Source organism: Neolamprologus brichardi, chromosome 17 (genome assembly GCF_056152115.1).
Source record: "Neolamprologus brichardi isolate AB-2024 chromosome 17, ASM5615211v1, whole genome shotgun sequence".
NCBI classification, from domain to species: domain Eukaryota; kingdom Metazoa; phylum Chordata; class Actinopteri; order Cichliformes; family Cichlidae; genus Neolamprologus; species Neolamprologus brichardi.
The window spans coordinates 14,767,898-14,790,315 of record NC_142120.1 but is presented as its reverse complement, the minus strand read 5'-3'; the positions used below and the strand labels follow the sequence as shown (position 1 = coordinate 14,790,315).

The 22,418-nt window shown below is 45.0% G+C and overlaps 1 protein-coding gene across 7 annotated transcripts in view; it reads left to right on the top strand.

Annotated features, from left to right (window-relative positions):
- kmt2e (lysine (K)-specific methyltransferase 2E) overlaps positions 1-22,418 on the top strand; it is a 28,326-nt gene extending 5,908 nt beyond the window's left edge. Inside the window, exons 2-25 of one of the 7 annotated variants that reach the window (XM_006780826.3) lie at positions 3,437-3,621; positions 8,060-8,171; positions 9,015-9,244; positions 9,418-9,557; positions 10,071-10,252; positions 10,353-10,391; positions 10,489-10,689; positions 10,850-10,980; positions 11,175-11,292; positions 11,408-11,517; positions 11,633-11,885; positions 12,721-12,819; positions 14,825-14,896; positions 15,406-15,591; positions 15,806-16,132; positions 16,228-16,527; positions 17,151-17,301; positions 17,468-17,694; positions 17,786-17,842; positions 18,100-18,633; positions 18,938-19,194; positions 19,315-19,394; positions 20,027-20,106; positions 20,274-22,418. In XM_006780826.3, the coding sequence (XP_006780889.1) occupies positions 3,551-3,621; positions 8,060-8,171; positions 9,015-9,244; positions 9,418-9,557; positions 10,071-10,252; positions 10,353-10,391; positions 10,489-10,689; positions 10,850-10,980; positions 11,175-11,292; positions 11,408-11,517; positions 11,633-11,885; positions 12,721-12,819; positions 14,825-14,896; positions 15,406-15,591; positions 15,806-16,132; positions 16,228-16,527; positions 17,151-17,301; positions 17,468-17,694; positions 17,786-17,842; positions 18,100-18,633; positions 18,938-19,194; positions 19,315-19,394; positions 20,027-20,106; positions 20,274-21,317 (5,001 nt within the window). In that variant the 5' untranslated portion in view covers positions 3,437-3,550 and the 3' untranslated portion in view covers positions 21,318-22,418. Of the gene's footprint in view, positions 1-3,436; positions 3,622-6,901; positions 6,992-8,059; positions 8,172-9,014; positions 9,245-9,417; positions 9,558-10,070; positions 10,253-10,352; positions 10,392-10,488; positions 10,690-10,831; positions 10,981-11,174; positions 11,293-11,407; positions 11,518-11,632; positions 11,886-12,720; positions 12,820-14,824; positions 14,897-15,405; positions 15,592-15,805; positions 16,133-16,227; positions 16,528-17,150; positions 17,302-17,467; positions 17,695-17,785; positions 17,843-18,099; positions 18,634-18,937; positions 19,195-19,314; positions 19,395-20,026; positions 20,107-20,273 lie in introns of those variants that run through there. The other 6 variants (XM_006780825.3, XM_087831003.1, XM_006780828.3 and 3 more) reach the window with 6 other exon arrangements.

Genomic DNA, 22,418 nt, shown 5'->3' with positions numbered 1-22,418 from the left:
GATTGTGCCCCCAGGGATCTCCTGTACAGGACATTACTCAGACTACAGGAGGGCTGTCCCAGCTTTGCTGCCATACGGGCTCTAGCTCGCTGTCTGAACTTACACGCCGCTTGCTGCTACACTGCTCTCCCCTTCTAGTCAGTTATTTACTAGTTCCCATTTAGGGTACCTGAAAACAGCTGCATAAATACCTTCTCCTCATTGCCTGACATTTAAACAGACTGTTCCTAACAGTCTAATGAGCCTTTGGTTTTCACGCGTACCAACACATTTCCTATTGTTGCAGCAAAAAGTGCTTGTGTGAACGCTCACATCCATATCCCCTGCTGTATTGATGTATGACTTCACCTTCAGCGCTCGAGTGCAAAGGGAGTGTTGCTGGCAGCCATGAGCACACTGATTTATGAAGAAAAAGGCAGATCTCGTGTGTCTCCCGGTGGGTACAGGGGAAAAAAAAAAATCCATCTGGGTCATGCTTCCTGTTACATGAGTGTATGTGTAGGGAGTTTGTTTTATCAGTTTTCCGAGCTGAGTCATTGCAGCCAGCTATGAGGATGGTGTGAAGTCACATCTGCTTGGCAGAGAGGGCCCTGGGATTTAGTTGGAATCCCTCATTTTCCTCTTGCTCCTCCCACTTCAGGAAAAACATGATCTGTTGCGAAAACAAGAATAAAGATGCTGTTGCACATAGAGCAGTGGTGATAAACTGAGGAGAGAGAAAAGCTGCTCTCTGTGGTAGTATCATTTGAATACGATGGTGATGGTATGGGTTTTCCCTTGCCGACTTCAGTGCAGTTCTGTCTTAAAAGGATAACTATTTCCCCCCCACACACAATGACGTGACTGTGTCCCCTCGCTGAGGGAGGGAAGGAGGAGAAAGGAGAGACTGGGTTTACGCTCTGTGCTCCACTCCGCCACCCAGAGTCCACCCAGGTCGAGGCTGTGCAGCATCACTGTCAGACATACCCCAAGTACACCTCCCCCACCCCACGCCCTCTAAGCCTTTGGTAATTTTATTTTTCTTTTTTCATTCGTTCGTTCTTTCTTTTTTTTTTAAAGCTCTCAGCGGGATGAGCAAATCTATTCAGTGAGCACATTTGGAGAACTGAGACACCAAGAAAATGTAAACCACTTCCACGCTGCGGTTTCTTCTACTATTACCCACTTTTTGCCATATTTCTTTTTCACGTTTGTCTGCTCGCCCTCCCCTGTGCACGTTCCTCACTTTTCCCTCCCCACTCTCCATGTGTTTCCATAACAGCAGCGGATTTAGCCAAAAGTGGCTTTAAATGGTCTCTCCTGGCACTCGTGTAATTGGGAGCTGTGTCTGCGACACTCCCCTTTCCCTCAGCTCTGCGTTACTGTCTCAGGTTTATTTAGGAAGTGCACAGAGGAGGGAGAGAAATCCGCTTGGGCGGGGTGACTGGGCTCAGGAAGGGGGGGGGTCTTTTCTCTCTCTCTCTGGCTGCATTTCTCCAGGGTGATGGACGGCCCTTCTAAAGGAAGTAGGAGGAGCAGGCAGAGGCAGTCACAGTGAAACGCCGATTTACTGAGGAATGTTGCTGTACTCCTGTACTGTACTTGTTTGTTTGGGGTTTTTTTTCTCCCGCTGTTCTTTGTCAGTCTTTAGTGTGTCTGGCTGCAGCACAGTGCACACATGTGTGCATGCTACTCTTAAAGCCTCCTTGTAGAGGTATTTTTGAAAGGACAAAGTGAGAGATTATCTGTTTATATGAGTGAAAGGGGGTTAAATGTCTGCATTCCTTAGTAGTGACAGCAAGATTCATTGCACCAAGTGGAGGCAAACATGGTGGAAGAGAGAACAAATGACTTGCTTTAGAGGGAAGCTATTTTACCCATGCTAAAACATACTGGGCCTCTCTGATAATACAAGGGGGGGGGGGGGGATCTGTCATTTCAGTGTTTTTTGGCAAACTGCCCAATTCTTGTTGAAAGAAAGTGTTTTGGTTACATCAGCGTCTATCATGAAATGCCCCTGCCTGTGATACAGTTGTCCTGTTTAACCCAGTCAGTGCACAAAGAATCGGGAGAGGATTTAGAAGGTGATCCCGGACTTGGCCGACACGCACGCTCACAGGGGTCTTCTTCCTTCTATTAATTAGGCCTGGAGCTGACAGCTGTCATGTCTGTGAGGCTCTCACCAGTCCTCCTGGCTTAAACAGTGCATTTGGGTGAATTGGTACCTGAAATTACTACCATCATCACGGCTGTGGAGTCTACTTTAAAAAGCTCCTGGTGTACATGTGCCTCAGTGTGAAAAATTTGAGGGTTTCCTTGATATACGCTGTGTTGTTTGAGGGGGGAGAGGGGCGGGGGCTTTTGGGAAATAAAAGCTTTCCTGGAAAGTTGTCCTGCATATGTGCAGACCTGCAGTGCTCCAGAAGGATTTAATGATCTTACCTCACAAAACCACACAGGCATGCAGAGACAGGTTTTCTTGAGAGAGTGTGTTTTTGCTTGCTAAATGTGTGAATACATTACATGTTCTGTAAACCTTCCCCCAAACGACAACCTTAGCCATGATCCGAGCCTTTGTTTGGGCCCCAGAGTGCATAAGCAGGCTGAAGGTGTGACCTCCAGCCTATTTTGTCTCAGCATCTGTCCCTCCCACTAATCCCGCTTATCAACAGAGCTCTGTATCAGGGGCAGCCACACTGACACATATGCTCCCGTCTGGATTCAAGTTCCATACAGATGCATCTTAATATTCCCATATACGCTATTTCCAGAAAAATCCTTAGTCCAGCCAGTCTCCTGCACTACATACACCTGCCTGACACCTAACAGTTAAATTATTGATTCTCAACTCGGGGAGCTTTTTCAATGTCCGTTAAAAGAGTATAACCTAAACTTTTCTACTGTGTAGGTGTGTGGACATGCAAATACAGTACACTACAGTTTTTAGATTTATTTAAAACGGAGCACTTCTATTCAGTCAAAAGGGGGTGGGGGGAATGGCCTTTATGTTGCATTTTTCTCCCTCCTTTCATGGCGGTCGACTGCTATGTGTTCTCTTGCTCCCCTTTGTGGGAGCTTTCTTGCAGTGCAGCCCTTTCCTGCATGCCTGGCAGAGAGTGTGCAGAGGTCGCTTTAGCGCAGTTCACTCAGCAGCAGCAGTTGGTGGCAGCTCAGGCTTCACCTTACAGAAACATTCCCCTCTCGCTTTTCATCAGCCACTAACCTGAGCTCGGTAACCCTGTCAGGGGGGAAATTCCTGGCAAACACTTCCCTGTGAAGAACGTTGCTCATCTGAAAGTGTGAATCATACATTTACATGTGTTGGAAATACCCCATTTTCACTATGAATTGTGATTTCAGGTTTGCTAGATCATGCAGTTTTCCTGTGTTTAAACTCACCTTCACTTTACTAATAAATTGTCTTTTTTCTTTTTTTTTGTCCCCCTTCTATATTCAGGCCTTGTGGATGCACTTAGATGTCTGCAATGAGTGCTGTGGCTGGCATGCCTCAGTGTTTTGGACTCCCTTTCTCTGGACTCAGTAGGACAAGAACTGATCAGCAGAGAACGTCATGAGCATAGTCATCCCAGTAGGGGTGGACACCGCAGACACCTCATACCTGGACATGGCTGCTGGCTCAGAGTGAGTAACACCAGGCCTCTACTGTGCACATTTTTATGCCCCCTCACTTCCTCTTATTCACTGTTGTGTACCATCTTTCATTGTGTTGTATCACCAAAATGTCACTCTCAGTTTTGCTCTCCTTTCTTTCATCTTACATCTCACACCCCTCCTCTGTGTCGTATATAGTTTTATTTGAGCATGTCTGTCGCCTTCTCCTTTTCAGGGGCCCCAACATGCCCTCCGTAATAACTGAAGCCGCTGTAAAAAAAAAAAAAAAAAATTCTCTTTCTTTCCGGACAGATCTCTTCTCGTATATTTACAAAGCTACTGTTAATGGGACAGGAATTTGCAGGAAGCAGGGCCCCTCTAGTGTGCGCTCTAATGGACTGTTCAGTGTTGTCATTGATTCCTGTAGATGTTCACATCGTTGAGCAGTTAACTACATCTACCATGTGAATCTGCACTGTATGTGTGCAGTCTGTTTATAAAGCTGACTGTGTGAAGTATACAGAGGCACCACGTATGATATTTTTTTTCCTCCTCCTTTTCCCTGATCCTTGTCTAATGCTGTAAGCTTGATGTTTGCACATGTGTGCACTGCATTCAGTCAGTGAAGCAGAAATGGTGCATGGAGCCATGGCAACAAGCTTCCTATCGCCCCTCCTCTCGGTTTCCTTATAGTCTTGTCAAGGACACTGCCGCGGCGTTTTGTGGTCAAATAAATGAAGCAAGAGGTTCGTGTACGACTAAAGAATAACACACGTCATCTGCTTATGCAGGGGATCCTGTCTCTTTAAAAACAAGGGAGAGCCCTCCCCTGCCTGCTGCTACCACCGCCGCCTTCATCAGAGCTGTTACCCAGACAGCATGTGTTGCCATGGTTTTTACCCCTCACTCCCCTCCCTTCCTCTTTCCTCTCTGCACTGCGCAGGGCCTGTTACCATGGTCACTGCCCTGAGTGACAGGTGGTCCTTGCATAGATATGGCGTCTCTCCCCCAACACCAGCCAGCTACCCCCCAACCCCTGAGTGCTGCTGTCACCGGGGCTACGAGTAAGCCCCTCGCCTTGACTCTCTCCCTTGTTCTTTGTCCGTCAGTGCTCTGTGTCCGACTGCCTGCTGCAGATTTATTCAAAGGCTGATAACAAGCTTGAAAGGGGCTTCCACCTGCTGCTGCGCAGGTCCTGTCTGGACCAGAGGCACAGCATAGTTGGGCTCACACTGCTCTGTCGAGATGTCAGGAACATGTTTGACATAAAAGATTGATGCAGGCACTGTGCTGTCAACCACTGGTTTCTGAAACCTCGAGCTGAGTATTTTTGCCAGACGTGATGAGAGGGGTGGCTCCAACTACGAAACCACACTCTTATTGGCCCAATGAATTGTGACCGACAGTTAATTAGCCAAAGAGTGTCGTCTGGATAATCATCCTTTCCTATTCACTTCAGTATGACCTGAAACTTGCAACTGAGCCCATAAACTGGTTAGGAAATTGTTTACTGAGGGCACAGAGTGCTTACTGCAACTAGAAGTCTTTATGCAACCACAGGAATCGCCCCCTAATGGCTATTAAAGAATTTAAACCCTTTTGATTTATTTTAACCTACCTCGGGTCATAATTTATATCAGATCAAGTGAGCAGTAGCATTATTTTTGCCAAGGATTCTTAAATCTTTACCTCACAAATTTCTAAATTTAAATCAGTGAGATAATTGGTGTAACCAAAATCAGAATTGCTCTAAATCATGCCTTGAAATGACCACCCAAATAAGTGCCCAGATGTATTTCAAGATGGCTGCCAAGCGGCAAGACTTCTGGAAGGACTTTGGCTGGCTACGTTCCTTATTTTATAATCAGCCTCTGCTACTCGCCCGAGAAACGGCATCACGTCTTTTCCACGTCCTCCCTCAAATCTGCAGCAGTGTCACCAGCTGTTGGCCAATGCAGTGTGTGTGTGTGTGTGTGTGTCCACGCTGACACACACAGAGCCCAGTGCACGCATACACGCTGCTGACAGAATACGTAGTGTTGCCATGGTAGCAAGCAGGAGCTCTTTAGGAGTGAAGGCGTTGCCGGTGGCGTTTCGGGGGCTGCTCTCTTTCCTCTCCCTGCTGTTGAGCTCTCTCATGTTCACTCTGCTTGTCCACTCTGCCTCTTCACAGTCTCGCACCAGATGTTCATCTTCTAAATGATATTGTCTCTCCATGCTTTTATTTATTTATTTTACACTTGTGGCGTTCTTTTAGATAAAACTAGAAAATGGCTAACTGCCACCTTTAAGTTAAACTTTGTTACAAAAATTCTCTCCTCATTCCACCCTCTTTCATCTGTTCTTGTGCGCAGGCAGGCAGTCACGGATTATTGGACTGTATATCTGCAGTCCTCCCACTACATATATGCACACAGTGCCTGTAATCCAGTGGCGTCAAATTTGTTTTTGTTTGCAGGTTTTCATTTCTTTTAGTTTACAGAATTAGATTCATATATTTAATAACTTATCCAGAAAAACCTAATGTGACTTAAGATAAATGGCAAATCAGTTACAGAGAAGAACATATAATGGAAAATTGAAAAACCAGGTACTTTTTTGGTACTCAATTGAACACACTTTTTCTGTTACCTTATCTATTACTTATTTTGACAGGTAATTTATGTATTACCTGTCTCTCTTCAACCTGTACGACATGCCATGGGGGATGGTTTTGGTCAGGAAGAAGGTTTTCAAACTGACCATAATTCAGCCCTCTGTCCTGGATGAAATTAACAGTTCTAATTCTCATGACATAACCCATTTTTAAGAAATAAAAACTGAAAAGTCCAAAAGGTATTCCCTACTTACTTTCAGTTTTGTTCAAGAGTAAATGTATGAATAATACAAACCCACCAGTTATGCGCATACAGAAACAAACATGCACACAAACATGCTTCCTTCCTTCCTTCCCACAGAACAGGCTCGCTCACTTGTTTGCCTTGTTTGTCATTATCTTGATATTTTATTCCCCTCCCAGACTAATTTGTAACACCTGTGTCTCTCTTCAACCTGTTTAAAAAAAAAATTCCTTCTTTCCGCCTCTGAGTGATACACACCCACATCTCTTTATTATAAAGTGTAGACTTTGATCTGGTTAATCATTGATGGAAGAAAGTTTGTGAACCAACTGCACCCAGGTATATATGTTCTGTCTTTCTGCAAACCTAATCTGTGGCAGTTAATCTGTTGTGTACGCATACACACCCCTCTTACACTGGGCCCGCCTCCGTACTTGAAGCATGCACTTTACGTTTTCACTTTGACAGTGAATAGTTGAGTGGCAGTACACACAGGAAGTGCTGCACAGTGCTCTTTCGGCATGCAAAAGGAGCAATAGGGCTGAGAAGGGCTCCCACAGGTACCGTATCACCAGCTTGCCTTGGGGACTCGCTGTTTAAAGGGAACTTTAAGGGGTGTTTTTAAGTACTTGTTCAAGCTATATAATTATTCACTGTATCTCCTAATTGCCTTGGCTCTTTCTAGTCGGCTTTTTAACCTGAGTGCGAGCTTCAAAATAACGTGGTTATAGAGTCAGAGTCTCACATGGCCTGGTCAGGGTGCTCATTGTCTTTGCTGCTAAAATAGCTCCATATGAGGCAGTTCTTTATGCTTATTGAGCGTCTTTATTGTATTTTGCCTAGATATTTTTGTAGCTTGGAGAGAGCAGAGTAAAAAACTTTGTCTTTATGACCTTTGAGCAGTTTGAATTCAGAGTTGAATCAAATGTGTTTTCACATGACGGAGCCATTCACTCATGTGGATATCGAGCTTAAACAAATAGCTGCGACACCATAGCTTAAACAGTCCGTATCTCAAATGCATCTTGTTTATCCAGTATGTTGCACTCGTATTTCTCTCTTCCTCTTCTTCTTCCCTCTCTTTTTTCTTTTCTTTTACCCTCTTTCATACTGGACCGTCTTGTCTCATGTCATCCGTTTTGCCAGTTCCACTTCCCTCTTCCACAGAGCAACTGAAGAACAGATTAATCATGTCATAATAAGGGTGGGTTGGTCCTAAACGGTCAAACAGGCTCTCTCTCTTCACCACTGAACGTGGCAGAAAAGTGGATCGACTGGTTTGGTAGGAACGAACTTGTGCAAGTGTGTGTTTTGTGTGAGTGACGGATAGCATGTGTTTTCTGATGATTGTCTGACTTACAGATGTGGGTTCAGGGATTAAAACGTCAGTTATGTGTGGCTCTCAGGCCTGACGAGCCTGGATAAGGTGACATTATAGCAGACACTGTGGTGGTACTTTTTTTTTTTTTTTTTTTAGTGGCCTTCCTCTGGCAGCTGTAACCTCTGTGTCACCACCAGTAGCTACCCAGATGCAGACACATCCTTAAGACTGTTGTAAGGAAACTGTCCTTGAATTACTTTGCTTCTCAGCTCTTAACCAAATTTTTGTTTGTGTTTCTGTCTTAAAGACCAGAGTCGGTGGAGGCCAGCCCTGTGGTGGTGGAAAAGTCGAGCTACCCACACCAGATTTACAGTAGCAGTTCGCACCATTCCCACAGTTACATAGGCCTGCCTTATGCTGTAAGCACACACAGACACACACACCTCTTTCCTCACCTTCCTCAAACTTCTACAGATAACCTGCAAACCTTGAGCTGGAGAATTACAGTGAACAAGGAAAATATTGCTTTCAGTACATGCTTTAATGCTGTTTCTTATACAACACAAGCATTAATGAGTGTAAACGCTTCTTTTTTTTTTTAAAAAAAAAAATCATTGTCAGTCAAACGAACACAAATAATGGCAGCAGCTGCCAAGATAAAAGCAGACTAAAGAAAGGTGGTCATGTTAGATCACTGATGCAGCAGTGTTTGGGTTTAAAGGCAGCACAACATGCCTGTCCCGAGGATTTAAGAAACCCAGAAAACAGACCAATGACTGACTGCTTCCTTGTCTACTTTGTCATAAGGCATCAGAGGAAGGAGGACATGGCAGGCTGTTTGGATATTAGGGGGAAAATGCAATTATAACACATAAACCTCTGTCTTTTTCAGTCATTGAGTGAAACTGATTTGCTATTGGTTAATTGACATTCTTAATCTTTTTAGGATTTTTAAAATAGTACATAGAACTTTGTTCATTGTTTGGTCATTAAGTGATCTATAGATGCTATAAAATGGAAACTGTGAAACTAAGTCAGGGCTGTAAAACCTTTGCTTTGGACCTTACTGTTGCTAACACATCTTGGCCTAAAAAAGACTAAACATTTAATTTGCTAAGCAGTGTGTTGGTTGTAGAGGTAATTTTCTGTTGCCAGTGATAGTGCATGCCCATTGTGGCAACATTGTTTTGTAAACTAAACTATTTTGATAAGCAACGTTTACCTATATCACATGAAAGGTACATTTTCAATTGTTCTCTCAGGACCACAACTATGGGGCGCGGCCCCCACCTACACCGCCAGCCTCCCCACCCCCCTCCATGTTGATCCGACAAGGAGAGGGGGGGCTGTTTGTTCCAGGGGGCCAGGACGAAGCATCCAGGGGCACCACACTCAGCACCTCAGAGGATGGCAGCTACGGGGCTGACATCACCCGTTGCATCTGTGGCTTCACCCATGACGATGGCTACATGATCTGTTGTGACAAGTGCAGGTGAGACACAAGTAGTCACAAGCTTTGACTAGTATTGACTCAGGCCTCTTTCATCTAGCTGCCTGTTTTTGTTCCTTGTGTTCACTAGATCAGTTTTTTGTAACTTCATGTGGTTAATGGGAACAAAAATGTGACCTGAAGGTTTATTAAAACTCCTTAACGTTTCCCTTTAGTGCCTGGCAGCACATAGACTGCATGGGCATCGACAGACAGAACATTCCTGAGACCTACCTGTGTGAACGCTGCCAACCTCGACACCTCGATAGAGAGAGGGCCGTCCTGCTGCAGACCCGTAAAAGAGAGTCTTTATCTGGTAAGGGAACACATTTATAAAGCTCCCAACATTTCCCTTTACCCTTGTACTTTTTTTTTTTTTTTTAATTTCTGTTGACAAAAATCTCAATGCAGTTGCAGTAATTCACAAAAAGAAAACCTAGAGAAACTAGATTATTTTGAGAGCTGAACTATGAGGCGTTAGAAGCAAGAACCCACAGATAGATGTTTCAGTTCTGCTTTTACTGGCTTCCTTGCTGCAGTAAATGGCCAGCTCATTACAGAGTAAAGCAGGTTGGAAGCTGTGTCAGGGTGCAGCTTCCTCCCCCTGCAGGACAGCCAGATATAATTCTGCCTGAGAGCAGGATGTACTGACACCTGCAGGTCAAGCAGAAAACTGCAATTTAGTTTGTGATGTAGCAAGCCTTGTCTTCCATTAGTATGACACGATTAGCTTTTGTTTTGCCCGAAGCAGGTGTAGCTTTTTATATCTTTGTGTGTGTCACTTTCTTTGTTCCCTGCCTGACTCCTAATAACTCGCTTGCTCATTCAGACGGGGACACCAGTGCTACAGAGAGTGGAGATGAGGTTCCGCTAGAGCTCTACTCCACCTTCCAGCACACGCCTACCACCATCACCCTCACCACTGGACGCCTTGGCAATAAGCAATCTGATAAAAAGCGCAAAAAGAGTGGTGAAAAAGAGCCTCCAGCGTCCTCTGCTCGAGCTAAAAAGGTCAACGTTTACTCATTCACTTACAAAATTAATATTTTACAAACACCTGTTTGGAATGCCGATTAACCTCACACTTTTAATCTATTTAATTACCTTACAGGCCTTTCGAGAGGGGTCCAGAAAATCCTCTAGAGTAAAGGTAAATTTACAGAACACTCTCACGTCCACCATCTCCAGAATCCAGAATGCTCCTGTTAAATCTGAGCTGTGAGTCACATTTGTACTGTTTTTCTCAGGGTGCAGCTCCCGAACAGGAGCCAACAGAGCACCCGTCTCTGTGGGAGAACAAGATCAAAACGTGGATGGAGCGTTACGAGGAGGCCAGCAGTAATCAGTACACTGAGGATGTTCAGGTCCTGTTGCGTGTTAAAGAACAAGGCGACGGCAAGAGTCTGGCATACAACACGCACCCAGCCTCTTTCAAACCCCCTGTAGAGGTACAAATATACACACTGAGTGAATCTCCACTGGTAACACAAATATGATAACACCCAAACACATTGCTTGTCTCTAGCAGCCTGCAGCACTAACTTTCCCTCTCGGGGTTCACATGTAATTCAAGATGTTTGTTTATGTCAGGCGGTTTGTGTCTCCCAGAGTCAAGTTCAGAAGAACAAGAAGATCCTCAAGGCGGTGCGAGACTTGGCCCCAGACTCCCTCATCATTGAGTACAGGGGCAAGTTCATGCTTCGACAGCAGTTTGAGGCCAACGGATACTTCTTCAAGAGGTTAGGAAGCTTGTCACGAGTCAAAAGGGTTTTCCCTCTTGGATTTGTCTCGATCTAAATTGAGTGCAACTTCGTTTTTAGTGCAGGCCAAATAAATTAACTCTTAATGTAATGGCAGATGATTTAAGATGTTAAATTGAGGTGTTTTGTGTGCATTGATCCCACTCATTCCCTGACCTTGCTTTTCTCTTCAGGCCATACCCTTTTGTGTTATTTTATTCAAAATTTGATGGACTGGAGATGTGTGTAGACGCTCGCAGCTTTGGAAACGAAGCACGTTTCATTCGCCGCTCTTGCACTCCCAATGCTGAAGTATGTAACATTCAAAAGTGCTTAATAATTTGCTTCTTTTCACTTAATTAACCAAAACTCTTATCCATAGTTGCAAGCGCTAGTTTTTACCAATACTCTTCTGAATGTCCCTCAGGTGCGTCATGTCATTGAGGACGGCATGTTACATTTATACATCTACTCATTGCGGCCGATATCCAAGGGCACAGAGATCACAATCGGTTTTGATTTTGACTATGGCAGCTGGTGAGTGTCAAGGAGTAAAACTGGCAATTGCTTGTTAGCAAGACAAGATCGTTTCACTAAATTTCTCCTGTTTTTGTTTGTTTGTTTGCTTTGGGTTGTTTGTTTGTTTTTGTAGTAAATACAAGGTGGACTGTGCCTGTGTGAAGGGGAACCAGGAGTGCCCGGTCCTCAAGCACAACCTAGAGCCCACAGAGAACCTGGGTTCTGGAGGCAGACGCAGAGGGAATCGGAAGGACAAGGAATTGGCACGGGACGACCAGGCCCAGAACCAGAACGTGGGTTTGGACGGCGAGGGGAAGGGCAAGAACATAGGCGACAGCAAGCAGAGAAAACTCTCTCCTCTCCGCCTCTCCATCTCAAACAACCAGGCAAGATTAGTTTTTAATGTACGGTGCACAAAATATGCCTGGTGTCAGTCACCCTTTTTAACACTTCTTAATTTAGATTTATTTTCTGTTAAAATGCACTCACCCTTATAGTCCATGCATGTGGTTTATTTTGGTCTGTGCATGTGTTTTCCATTGTTAGTCACTCTTTGTTATTGTACATCCTGTTTAGTTCCCTCCCTTTTTTTGTTTTTTTCCTCTCCCATCATCCCTGTTATGCATCCACTTTTTTCCCCTCCCAGCTAATTTTTTTCCCTTATATAGACCATATCTTACTGCACTTTTGTGCCACTGGTCTGGCAGAGATGTGCAGTAGTAACACAAGCAGAGGCGCCGCCGGTAACAAAAGTCTCATTTGTTATCGGTTGTGGAAATTATTTTAGAGTTCATGATTCAGGGAAATCTTATTTGTGACTTGAATATTTGGTTTGGAAACCGGTCCCATTTGAATTAGAAAGGACTGCCTCAGGCTTTCAGAAATGCAGAAACATGAGTAGACCTGTCCCAGCAAGACATAGGAGGTTTTAATATCATGGTGCTATGATGATACCCAATGGACATGACAATATTCAAGCTGCTACACCAATAATTTAATAAGGGGGTGCTAATAAAGTCATAACTTTCAAGAAGGACACTTAGCAGTTGTGTAATGTGCACAGACCAACCACCTATCTAAACGTATCTTTAAAAAGTTCTTCCTCAGCCTCTCCCTCACCTCACCTCTCCTCCACTCTTACCTGTCTCCTTCTAGTCTGTAGCCAGACTGAATGATCAGCCATGATAAAGCGCCATACCCCACTCTCCCCTCCTCTTACAGGATCCTGAGTTATTTGAGGATCTAGAAGACAAAACCTCCGTTAGCAATGAAGTAGAGATGGAGTCAGAGGAGCAGATTGCAGAGAGGAGGAGGAAGATGGTAAGTGTGCCAAGCTAGGGGCTACAGCTTACCCCCCTCCCCCGCTGCCGTGCTACCACCCAGCAGAAAGAGCAAAAATAAAAACTGTCCCCTGTTGCTCTGGGTGTGGACTTAACTATTTGTCTGCTAAGGGCTTGGATGGGAGCAGCTGTCTTCTACCTCTCCTCCATAAAACCAGCCTCCTCCTTCACCATTCATCTACTGCTAGTGCTCCCACTATTATCGGTGCCTCTGTTGCTGTTTTGTTCAAACCCGCTGTGCTTTCCCTCCTTCAGCTTTGACTTTTCCCCTTTTCTCACAGCACTGAGGCTTTGTGCTTGTCTGTCATTACGCTTATTTTCCTCATTTGTTGCCTGTTTTTTCTTTTTTGCCCCTTCACCATGTGAGTACATGAACAGGCCTGCAGTGCCGCATGCCTGTTGACAACCTTGCCAGTGTATTGTCTCTTTAAGCACACTGAAACTATCCCCCAGTGTGTATTACAGTTTGAGTAGAGCTCTCTTCTCACCTTCATTGTAGCCATGAGATTGAAATGGCCTGTTACGGGTTCAACTACTCTCTCTGCCAAATGGTCATATGTCCCCGAGAGATGGGATCAAACACACACACACAGGAAATTACCCTGCAGTCAGCTCCATTTCACACGGTAGACCCAAGGTGTAAAGCGCTGACTCATCTTTGGCTAAGGTACAGTTCTTATAATTGGCCAGAGAGATGGATGGATGGATAGATGGAGGGAGTGACTGCAGAGGGTAGAGCCCTGTTGCCGGGGCCTTATTGACTCCGGGAGATCCAATAAGCTGCCTTCTATGCAACACGGCATAAGAGGGCACCCTGCTCGAGCAAAGAAGCATACATTTGCACACTGACGGTCACAAGCGTAGTAGGTGTGCGTGGACATTTTTTAAATCTGTGTGGTGGAGATGCTGCATGGGAGAGAAATATCTTGCCTGCTTAAGCTCTTACTGAAGGTTCTATTGGTGGAAAGGGCATCCTGGGTTTATGTTGTGTCTTCCTGCTACCCCAGCTCTTTAGATATTTTATGTATTCTAACACTTCACCCTTGGTGTTCTGTTGCCTGTGGGAAGAGTCAAAATGCGAAATCATTGATAACACATATATTTTTGTTAGGGCTCCTTTAGCTTAGCCTCTGTGATAGAAGTCAGAATATACAAAGAAACTGGACATTTAAAAATAACCCTTTACTACCACTGCGGTTTGTTCTTCCTCCTTGTGGGGAACTCCGCTATTGTTTCCTTTACTACTCGAGCCAAACTTCAACCGATCAATATTCTGCCTACATACAGCATCATTGCCATTGGTGCCACTGTTTGCATGCAGCCCTACAAAAAGCAAACACATGTGATTGAAGTCCAGTAATTCACAACTAGACAAGCAGGACCTTAAATCTCACTTTAAAGATCAAGATTTTAAGAATATGTCAAATGATGTGCTGTGACTCTTTGTGAGATAAGTGTAATAAGCTGCTGCTCAGTGATTGTAGTGAATGCCCAGCTTTTGGTAGAAGGAATTAAAAGACCTGTGCCTTTTTAATGTAGTGTTTTGTTTTTTGTAAAACTTAGTTCTTAGGAAATTCTGTGAAGATTTTGGTTTACAGCAGGAGTCCTGCTATGAGAGATTGTTCCTAAATTTTTGAATACTTGTCGACGCCTTGTCTTTGGAAGCCAAAGCTCCAAAGAAGCCACAAGTGGAATTGCATGACCTTGAGGTCTTAGACTATGGGTTTGGAGTGGCACCAATCTTTTTCTCACTGCTGTGAAAAGGGCCATTACATCCTGGCATTGTTAGTGCATTCCTGAAGATGCTCTGTAGTTGTAAATATCCTGCATAGTGTTATTGCATATTACCAGGTAACCTTAGCGCTGGAAAAATTTCACCAGATGATTAGAGATCCTTTAGTCCAGTCATGTCCATTTTTAGTGAAGCCTTGTTTAGGTGGGACATGTCTCTTCTAAACTGGGCTGTTTCTTTATTAAACATTCAGGCCAACCCAGCGGAGCAGTCCCATCTACCTGTCGGGGCGGCTTCGTGCTGGAGGGGACTGAAAATCAAGGAGGTAAACTTGACCCATACATGGCCAACCCCACCCATCTACCAACCTCGTAGTGGTGATTGACTGAGTTAAAAGCGTACTAACAGTCCTGTCTTTACAGCAAACTTTAGCCTATGCAGGCAAAAAAATATATTTTTTTTTTTCCAAAGGTGTGTTTTGAGTAATAATGGAGTGCTTTGTTTTTGGTGGAGGTAGCTATGGTTTCTTTATAAGGACCTGGGGAAATTTATTTGCGTACAAGCTAAATTAAAACACCTTGTTCTCCTACATTTTTCTCTCACTCCAATCTCCTCTTTTGGTTGCTCTTATTGTGAAAGTGAAGGGACATTTTTTTTTTCTACTTGGCTCTGCATATGGCACTCTGCACTCAGATAGAAATGCTTTTCGCTGCGTAGCACACATTAACCAGTTGCACCGCTACCTCTGGGGAGTAGTACTCCATGAACTAATCTATGCGCTCTCTCTTCCTCTCCCTCGCCCCTCCTCCATGCCCCACATCTAACCCTCTGCAGACACGAGAGGAGAGGAAGATGGAGGCCATCCTGCAAGCCTTTGCCCGAATGGAGAAGAGAGAGAAACGACGGGAGCAGGCGCTGGAGAGAATCGGTAGCATAAAGTCCGAGGTTGGGGGCCGCAGTGACATTAAGGAGGAGCCTCCAGCCACACCAGAGACGGCAGATTCGCCAGCTGTCATCCAGGTCAGAGCACAGATAAAAAAACCAAACAAAACAAAAAACTTTACTTTTATTTATTTTAATTTATTTTATTTTAATTGATGTTGGCACAAATGCTTCTTCTGAGCTGTACTATAAAAAATGTGTGATTTTGTTTGGAGCGAGCTATTGTCAGATTTTTAAGAGATTTATATATTCAAATGTGATGTTATTGAACTCTCAAATGTGTTTTTTATAGCCACTCCTGGAAGTAAAAGAGGAGCCAGGTCTAAAGCCAGCCAAAGTTAAAGGCACGAGGAACAGGAAAAGTTTCTCAAGAAATCGTACTCACATTGGGCAACAGCGGCGACGAGCTCGCACTATCAGCACTTGTTCTGACCTGCCTCCCAGCTCTCCAGCTGAGTCTGTGGAGCCTGTAACCAATGAAGCCCCTGAAGGAGAAACACCCACTGTGCCAGAGCCGGAGGCCATCTCCACACAAGCACCCGACACCAGTCCTCCGCACAGCAGCTCACCTGCACCTGACAGAAACCGAACAGGGAGCAAGAATTTCAAAACAAAAAAGGTACAGGCACATGTCTAATTCTGCATATGAAACATATTCCAGGCTTTTTAAAAAATGTTCAGAAACCTTACATCTTCTCAAACTCTTTTCCACAGCACTTTGTGAATGAGTGGGTAGGCGAGAAACAGCAGGACCGTGGTGCTGTACGAACACCAGAACCAGTCCCAGAAAGGCCGCTGAGAATAAGCAGTGACCCTGAAGTGCTGGCCACGCAGCTCAACGCCCTGCCAGGCCTGGCCTGCTCCCAGCAGGTCTACAGCACGCCCAAACACTATGTCCGCTTTTTGTCCCCGTTCTTGGCAAACCGCAGCCCGACATCTCCCGGGGTCCCCACCGGGAGACGGCGTTCCCGAGAACTACCCGAAATGCCACCAACCACTGGGTCCTGCAAGAAGGTACAGACTTCTGCTTTTTAAAGCAATCCTGCCTTTCTTTGATGCTCATGGGAAAAAACTTAAACAGCTAGATTTGGAAAGTAGATCTTTGTTTACATAGGAAATTACTAAGTTTTCCCAAAATGCCACAGCCTTTGAATTTCTTCCATTCTTTGTTAACTCCGTCTCCATGAATGCATCAAAAAGTTTCCAGTGAGATGAACTCATTTGAAGTCGCCCAGAATATTATCGAGGGACAGGACTGTCACTGTTTAGCTGCTTTATTTAGAAGCTTCCTTTAATAAGTTGCTGAATTTATATTCTCCTTTACTAAAGTGCATCTAGAAGCAGAATTTATCATTCAGCAGCTATCTTGTTAAAACCTATAGGTACTTAATTTTGCCCCTATCTAAATGAATAGGTTGGGGGTTTTTTTGTTGTTTTTTTTTTTTAAGCTTGAAATTAGAAACTTCTCTCCTTTTACACACCATCTAGGCAACTTGATTAATACCATGACCATTTAGGTTAGTTTCTATATTTTTATTACAATATTAAGTAGATATACCTGCCACTAGATGTTTGAAACTGTTGTGAATGTCTCCTGTGCACTCTTTCTCTTTGTTATAATGGCTCTGTTTTTACAGCGATGGTTGAAGCAAGCTCTAGAGGAGGAAGGCTCCACCAGCCCAGGCAGACGGCCAAGTCTTCTCATGCCCGGTGAAGGCCCCCTCAGCCCCTCCATTAACGGAGACTCAGACAGCCCCCTACCCTATAATGGCACCTGCTTGCTACCAGGTAAGTCTGGGTTCGAACTGATCAATCTAATGCCACTTAAACTACAAACCTAACAAAAAAAACTGTCCATTTATTCAATGATGGTAAAGGAAACCAGTCTTAATAACAGTAAATAATCAAGCCAACTTTAAATCATAGATGCCACGCTCATTTTGACATCTTGCAGAGTTGCCCACTCCTTTGAAAAAGCGAAGGTTGAGTCCTTTGGACGCTTGTATGTCTGAGAGCTCAACGCCCTACGGTTCCCCTTGTGCCACGCCCACCCGGACAGAACAGTCGGAGACGCCGCTGACACCAGCATTAATGGGCACCCCTCCACGTCCCCGAACAGAGGAGCCAAGCACGGAGCCCTTGCCCAGCACCCCAACGCCAACGCTTAATGCCTCTCAGGAGGTAAAGCTGTGTTTATGCATAAGCCTGTAAACATTACATGTTTGGGTACATGAGGAAGAAAAAGTGGCTAAGTGTGTTTGTGGTTACACAGAATGAATCTTCAGGGGAGAACTCACCAGAGGTCAACCGAAAACCCTGTGTGCAGGAGGTAAGATCATACCTCTAATATATTTAATTTGGAAATAACTTTAACCATCAGTCTCCCTCAGTTCCAGTATTATACTATCTGAAAATGTGGTAGTATTGCTGTAATAGTTTTTCTATAATAAAAATGCACAGCTACATCCAAACATAAACCAGTAATCCAAAACATAATGTCAATTTAAGTCTGTTAAGCAGACATGTTCTTAGTGTTATGCCTCATCGGTGTTCATGTTGTGTATTCATCCCTTGCTTCTCACCCAGGCCGATCGTCCTCCTTCGTTGGCGTCCTCTCCCTGCATCAGGGTTCCTAGTTCAGATGGACTCCCGTCAGAAGCCAAGGTGTCAGTTCCAGAGAGTCCACAGCCTCCACCTGCTGAGTCGGTGGACTGTGGAGAGGACAGGCCTGATAGTGGGGGTGTAGAAAGCACCAGTGAGGCTCCCTTGTCTACAGAAGCATGTGCTTCCTCTTATTCTGGCTGGATAAAAAGCCCAGAGAGGGGCCCGACTGGACCAGCTGGCCTGAACTTCTCTCCAGTCAATTCAAACTTAAGGGACCTCACCCCCTCCCACACTCTGGAGCCTCTGGCAGCCCCCTTCAGGCCTGAGGCTGCAGCAGGACCCTCAGCAGGAACGGGGTCACTGGTTGGCTCCCAGCCCTCGTTTAGCGAAGGCCAAGGGCAGCTCTTTCACCCCGGCTCTGAGGAGGGAAGTTCTCTTGGCTTCTCACGCTCGCTGAATGGGGACAGCGCTGGTGACGGAGGAGGCTCTGCACAGAACCCCCCACAGAAGAAAAAGGTGAGATTACTGACCTATAGAGATGAAAAAGAAGCTATCTGAAAACACTAAATGGCCCTTAATGAGATTGTAAATGCATTTTGCCCCCAGACAGTTTAAACAAACAGTTAATTAGTCAACAGTCTGAAAAAATAACTAGTTACTTATATAATCTGCAGAGAGAGTACCAATACATTGCGAACAAATGAGGTTGGCAGCGGGACTCCAGAAGTATTGATGCTTCCAAAGGTTGAATTATTATTCTTCAAATGCTGCCCTCTACTGGTTTGACTTAATGTTTTTTTATGGTTCTGCTTCTTCCCAGGTTTCCCTGCTAGAATACCGTAAACGTCAACGCGAAGCCCGTCGCAGCGGCTCCAAGACGGAGTGCAGCTCTCCCGTTTCCACTGTGCCGCCTCTAGCTGTGGATGCCTTCTCTGTCTCTCTAGAGACCACCAGCGAGCCTCCTCTACCTCCTGCTTCCACGGCTCTCTCCAACACCACCACCGCAGCTTTAAGAGAGCCACAGACAAACGAGGAGGCAGAGTCCACCGGAGAGAAGGAGGGAGGAGAAGGACAGTGGTGTGTGCTTTAATGTGTTGAAATGATAACTACAGAGAAATGTGTAAACAGAAAAAAAGCTCTGCATTCATGGTAGCAAACCTAAGTACATAAAGTCTTCTTATTGATGTTTCACTTCAGGACATCGTCGACTTCTGTAGAGCAGGCCCGAGAGCGCAGCTACCACCGAGCTTTGCTGCTCAGCAAAGACAAAGACACAGGTAAGAAAACGGAAATCGTACGGTGTGAGGATGGAGAAGCAAACCCTGTATGTTACAGCCTACCATGGGCAGAAACTCCTCGTGCATGTACAGAAGTGCCCTTAAGCCTTTTGTAATAGTAGTTGATCATGTTTACTGACAACATTTTTCAAGGAACCAGCACCCAAAATACCTGTAGCAGTTTGAGGGGTGCACTGCTGTAGTACATGAACACTGTAGTTATCCTATTTCCATATTTTTTTAGTTTGTTTGTGAGTGAAGTGGTGGTGAGTGCTTTGTTTCTTTGTGAGAGTAAAATGAGTTGGAATTATTTTTTTTTTGCAATATGAAGGCAGCTGGTGTGCAGGAAATCCTGGAATAATAAAGTAATTTGTTTTCTCATAACCTGAATTAAACAATCTGGATTTAACTAAAGAACTGTGTGCCATTCTTTGGTGAATGTTTAATTGTGTTTTGAGTGGCTTGTGGTTAAATGTATTTGTATTGAAATGCTTTTTACTATCAATGTGTTGCAAGCATTTTAAACCATGCATGAATGGTCATACAACCAGATCTGTCTCCACCAGAGCTGTTTATATTTTTCATGTTTCTTTTTTCTTTTTTTAAATGATGATCTGTTTTGTATTTTTTAGATGGTGAGACAGAAGGTGGAGATACGCCTTCGATGAGGGAGTGTGCATCTCCAAGTGTCCAGAAGACCCCGACCCACACAGTGAGTTGACGTCAGGCTATCATCACCAGTTTTATTGCCAGTTTATTTTTATTATTATTTATTTTATTAAATTTAATTAATTTTAGTCAAGTTTGCTGTTAAAGTTTAATTGATTAAATTGATTAATTTGACTCATCTTTGCTTACTTTTGTCCGTCTCCTCTGCAGCCCTGTTCTCCTGGCCCTCTTGTCCAACCTTCTGGTCGGCCATCGAAGGAGGAAGATGGCGATGGTCAACCTCGGACGCCAAATCTGACCAGCCAGCCGACAAGCAAGCCGACAGGACCCAAATCGGCCCCGCTAACACCGACAAAGCTACACCCCACACCGTTACCCTCCTCACCAGTCCACTACCCTGGATCGTCTCTCCTCCACTCTCCAAAGCCTCAGGCTCAGGGTTCGCCCTATCGCAGCCAGAGGGCGCTGTTCTCTGCCCAAACTCAGAACCAACCACAGCCCCAGACTCAGACTGGGCCCAGTGCTTTTCCGCAGTATAATACACAGAACACTCCACCGCCACCACCACCTCCACCGCCAGCACCGCCTGTTTCCACAGCCTATTTTCCAAGCCAGAGCCCCTCACCTGCCGGACCTTTCCCTGGGTTTAAACCCTCTGTCACGCCGCCCTATCCTCCAGGCTCTCAGCCCCTGATGCAGACTCTTCCCCACAGCGTGCACTATCAGAGTTCAGCTGCTCCTCCACCGCCACCTCCTCCGCCTCCACACCCGATGCCTGGTCCCACCCTGCTACACGTCAACCTGCAGCCACCTCCCATCCAGCAACATCAGCTCATGATGACAACTGCACCTCCTCCACCTCCTCCCCCACAGGGTCAGACCTCCCAACAGCAGCAGCCGCCTCCTTCAGGAGGCACCCTGTTGTCACTTACCCCTCCGCCACCACCTCCTCCGCCTCCTCCAGCCCCCTCTACCAACACCCCAATGCAGCCCCACCACTATCAGAACTTAGGGGGGTTTCAACCGGCACTGATGCACCCTGGTGCTGCAGCGAACTCTTCAGTACCCCCATCCTCCTACCCCCCACCCCTTCAGCAGACCGGACTGCCTCCACCTCCCCCACCTCCTCCCCAACAGACTCAACAAGGCCAGTCTCAGGCTGCTGCCTCCCAGATGCCTTCTGGGACTCGTGGAGCTCCTGCATCCTCGACCCCCTTCCACAGCTCGGGGTACCTGAGCACAGGGTGGCACTGACCCGCCCCTTCTTGCTGCCGGTGTCTGGCAGCCCCTGAGAACTCATCGTGAGGGGGCATGTACCATACGCTGTAGATACGTTTTCTATGTACCTGTACACATGGCCAGTGGAAAAACAGCTGATTGTGGGATAAAAGGGTACTTTTTAAGAAAAACAAAAAAGACATAAAATTTTAACAAAAAACGGACAGTGAAATAAATCTTCAAGACAGACTATAAAAATAAAGATAGACGATTCTCCCCGGTGCTCATAGCCCTTTTCTCTCTGGCCTCCATGTTTGTTTTTATAATATCCTTCCTGTGATGGAGAGGAAGGATCTTTGTTCTGTGTCTTGTTTGGACTCCCGTTGTAAGGCACTTTGTTTATCAATGGACATTCCAGCCTATATCCTTCCTCTTCCTTTCCCCTTTGTCAGTTAAACATTTTACTTCCTCCTCTCACTCATCTGTTGTCATCTCTATACACCATTTATTTGTTTTAATCTAGTGGTTCATTATAGCGCAGAGAAAGCTCTTTTTGTATAGAGAAGAAGAAAAAAAGACAAATATTTTTTTTATTCCTCTGTCTGACAACAAATATCTGTTCACCGCTGCAGATTCAGAAGAAGAAAAAAAAAAGAAAAAAGACCAGTTTCGGGGAAACCTGCCTCACTGCCACAGGAGGCCGAACTCGTTTGTGTGTGTGTGAGTGTGTTTCAGTGTGTGTGGCTGCTTAGATAAGCAAAGCGTGCGTGAGATTTCATGTAAAACGAGTGTCTTCTGAGGTAGGCTGGGTGGTCTGGCCCACAGGTAGGATGTTAGCGGTTTATTTTTGAATATCAATGGTTATTTGTAGAAAATGTAATTTAATGTATAGGTGGTTACTCCAGCTTTCACCAAGAACAGGTTGTACATATTCGCTTTTTTTTTTTTCTATGCTTGTACAATTTGCTCCCATACTGTTTATTTTTTTTGTTTGTTTTTTTTTTAAATATTGTTGTAAATACAAACGCTCTTCTTGGCAAAGCTGAATGTTTCTGTGACTGTAGCATTATTTTATTTTAACCCCCTCCACCCTCCCATCCTCAACTATTCAACTTGGTCTTTTTTTTTTTTTTTTCC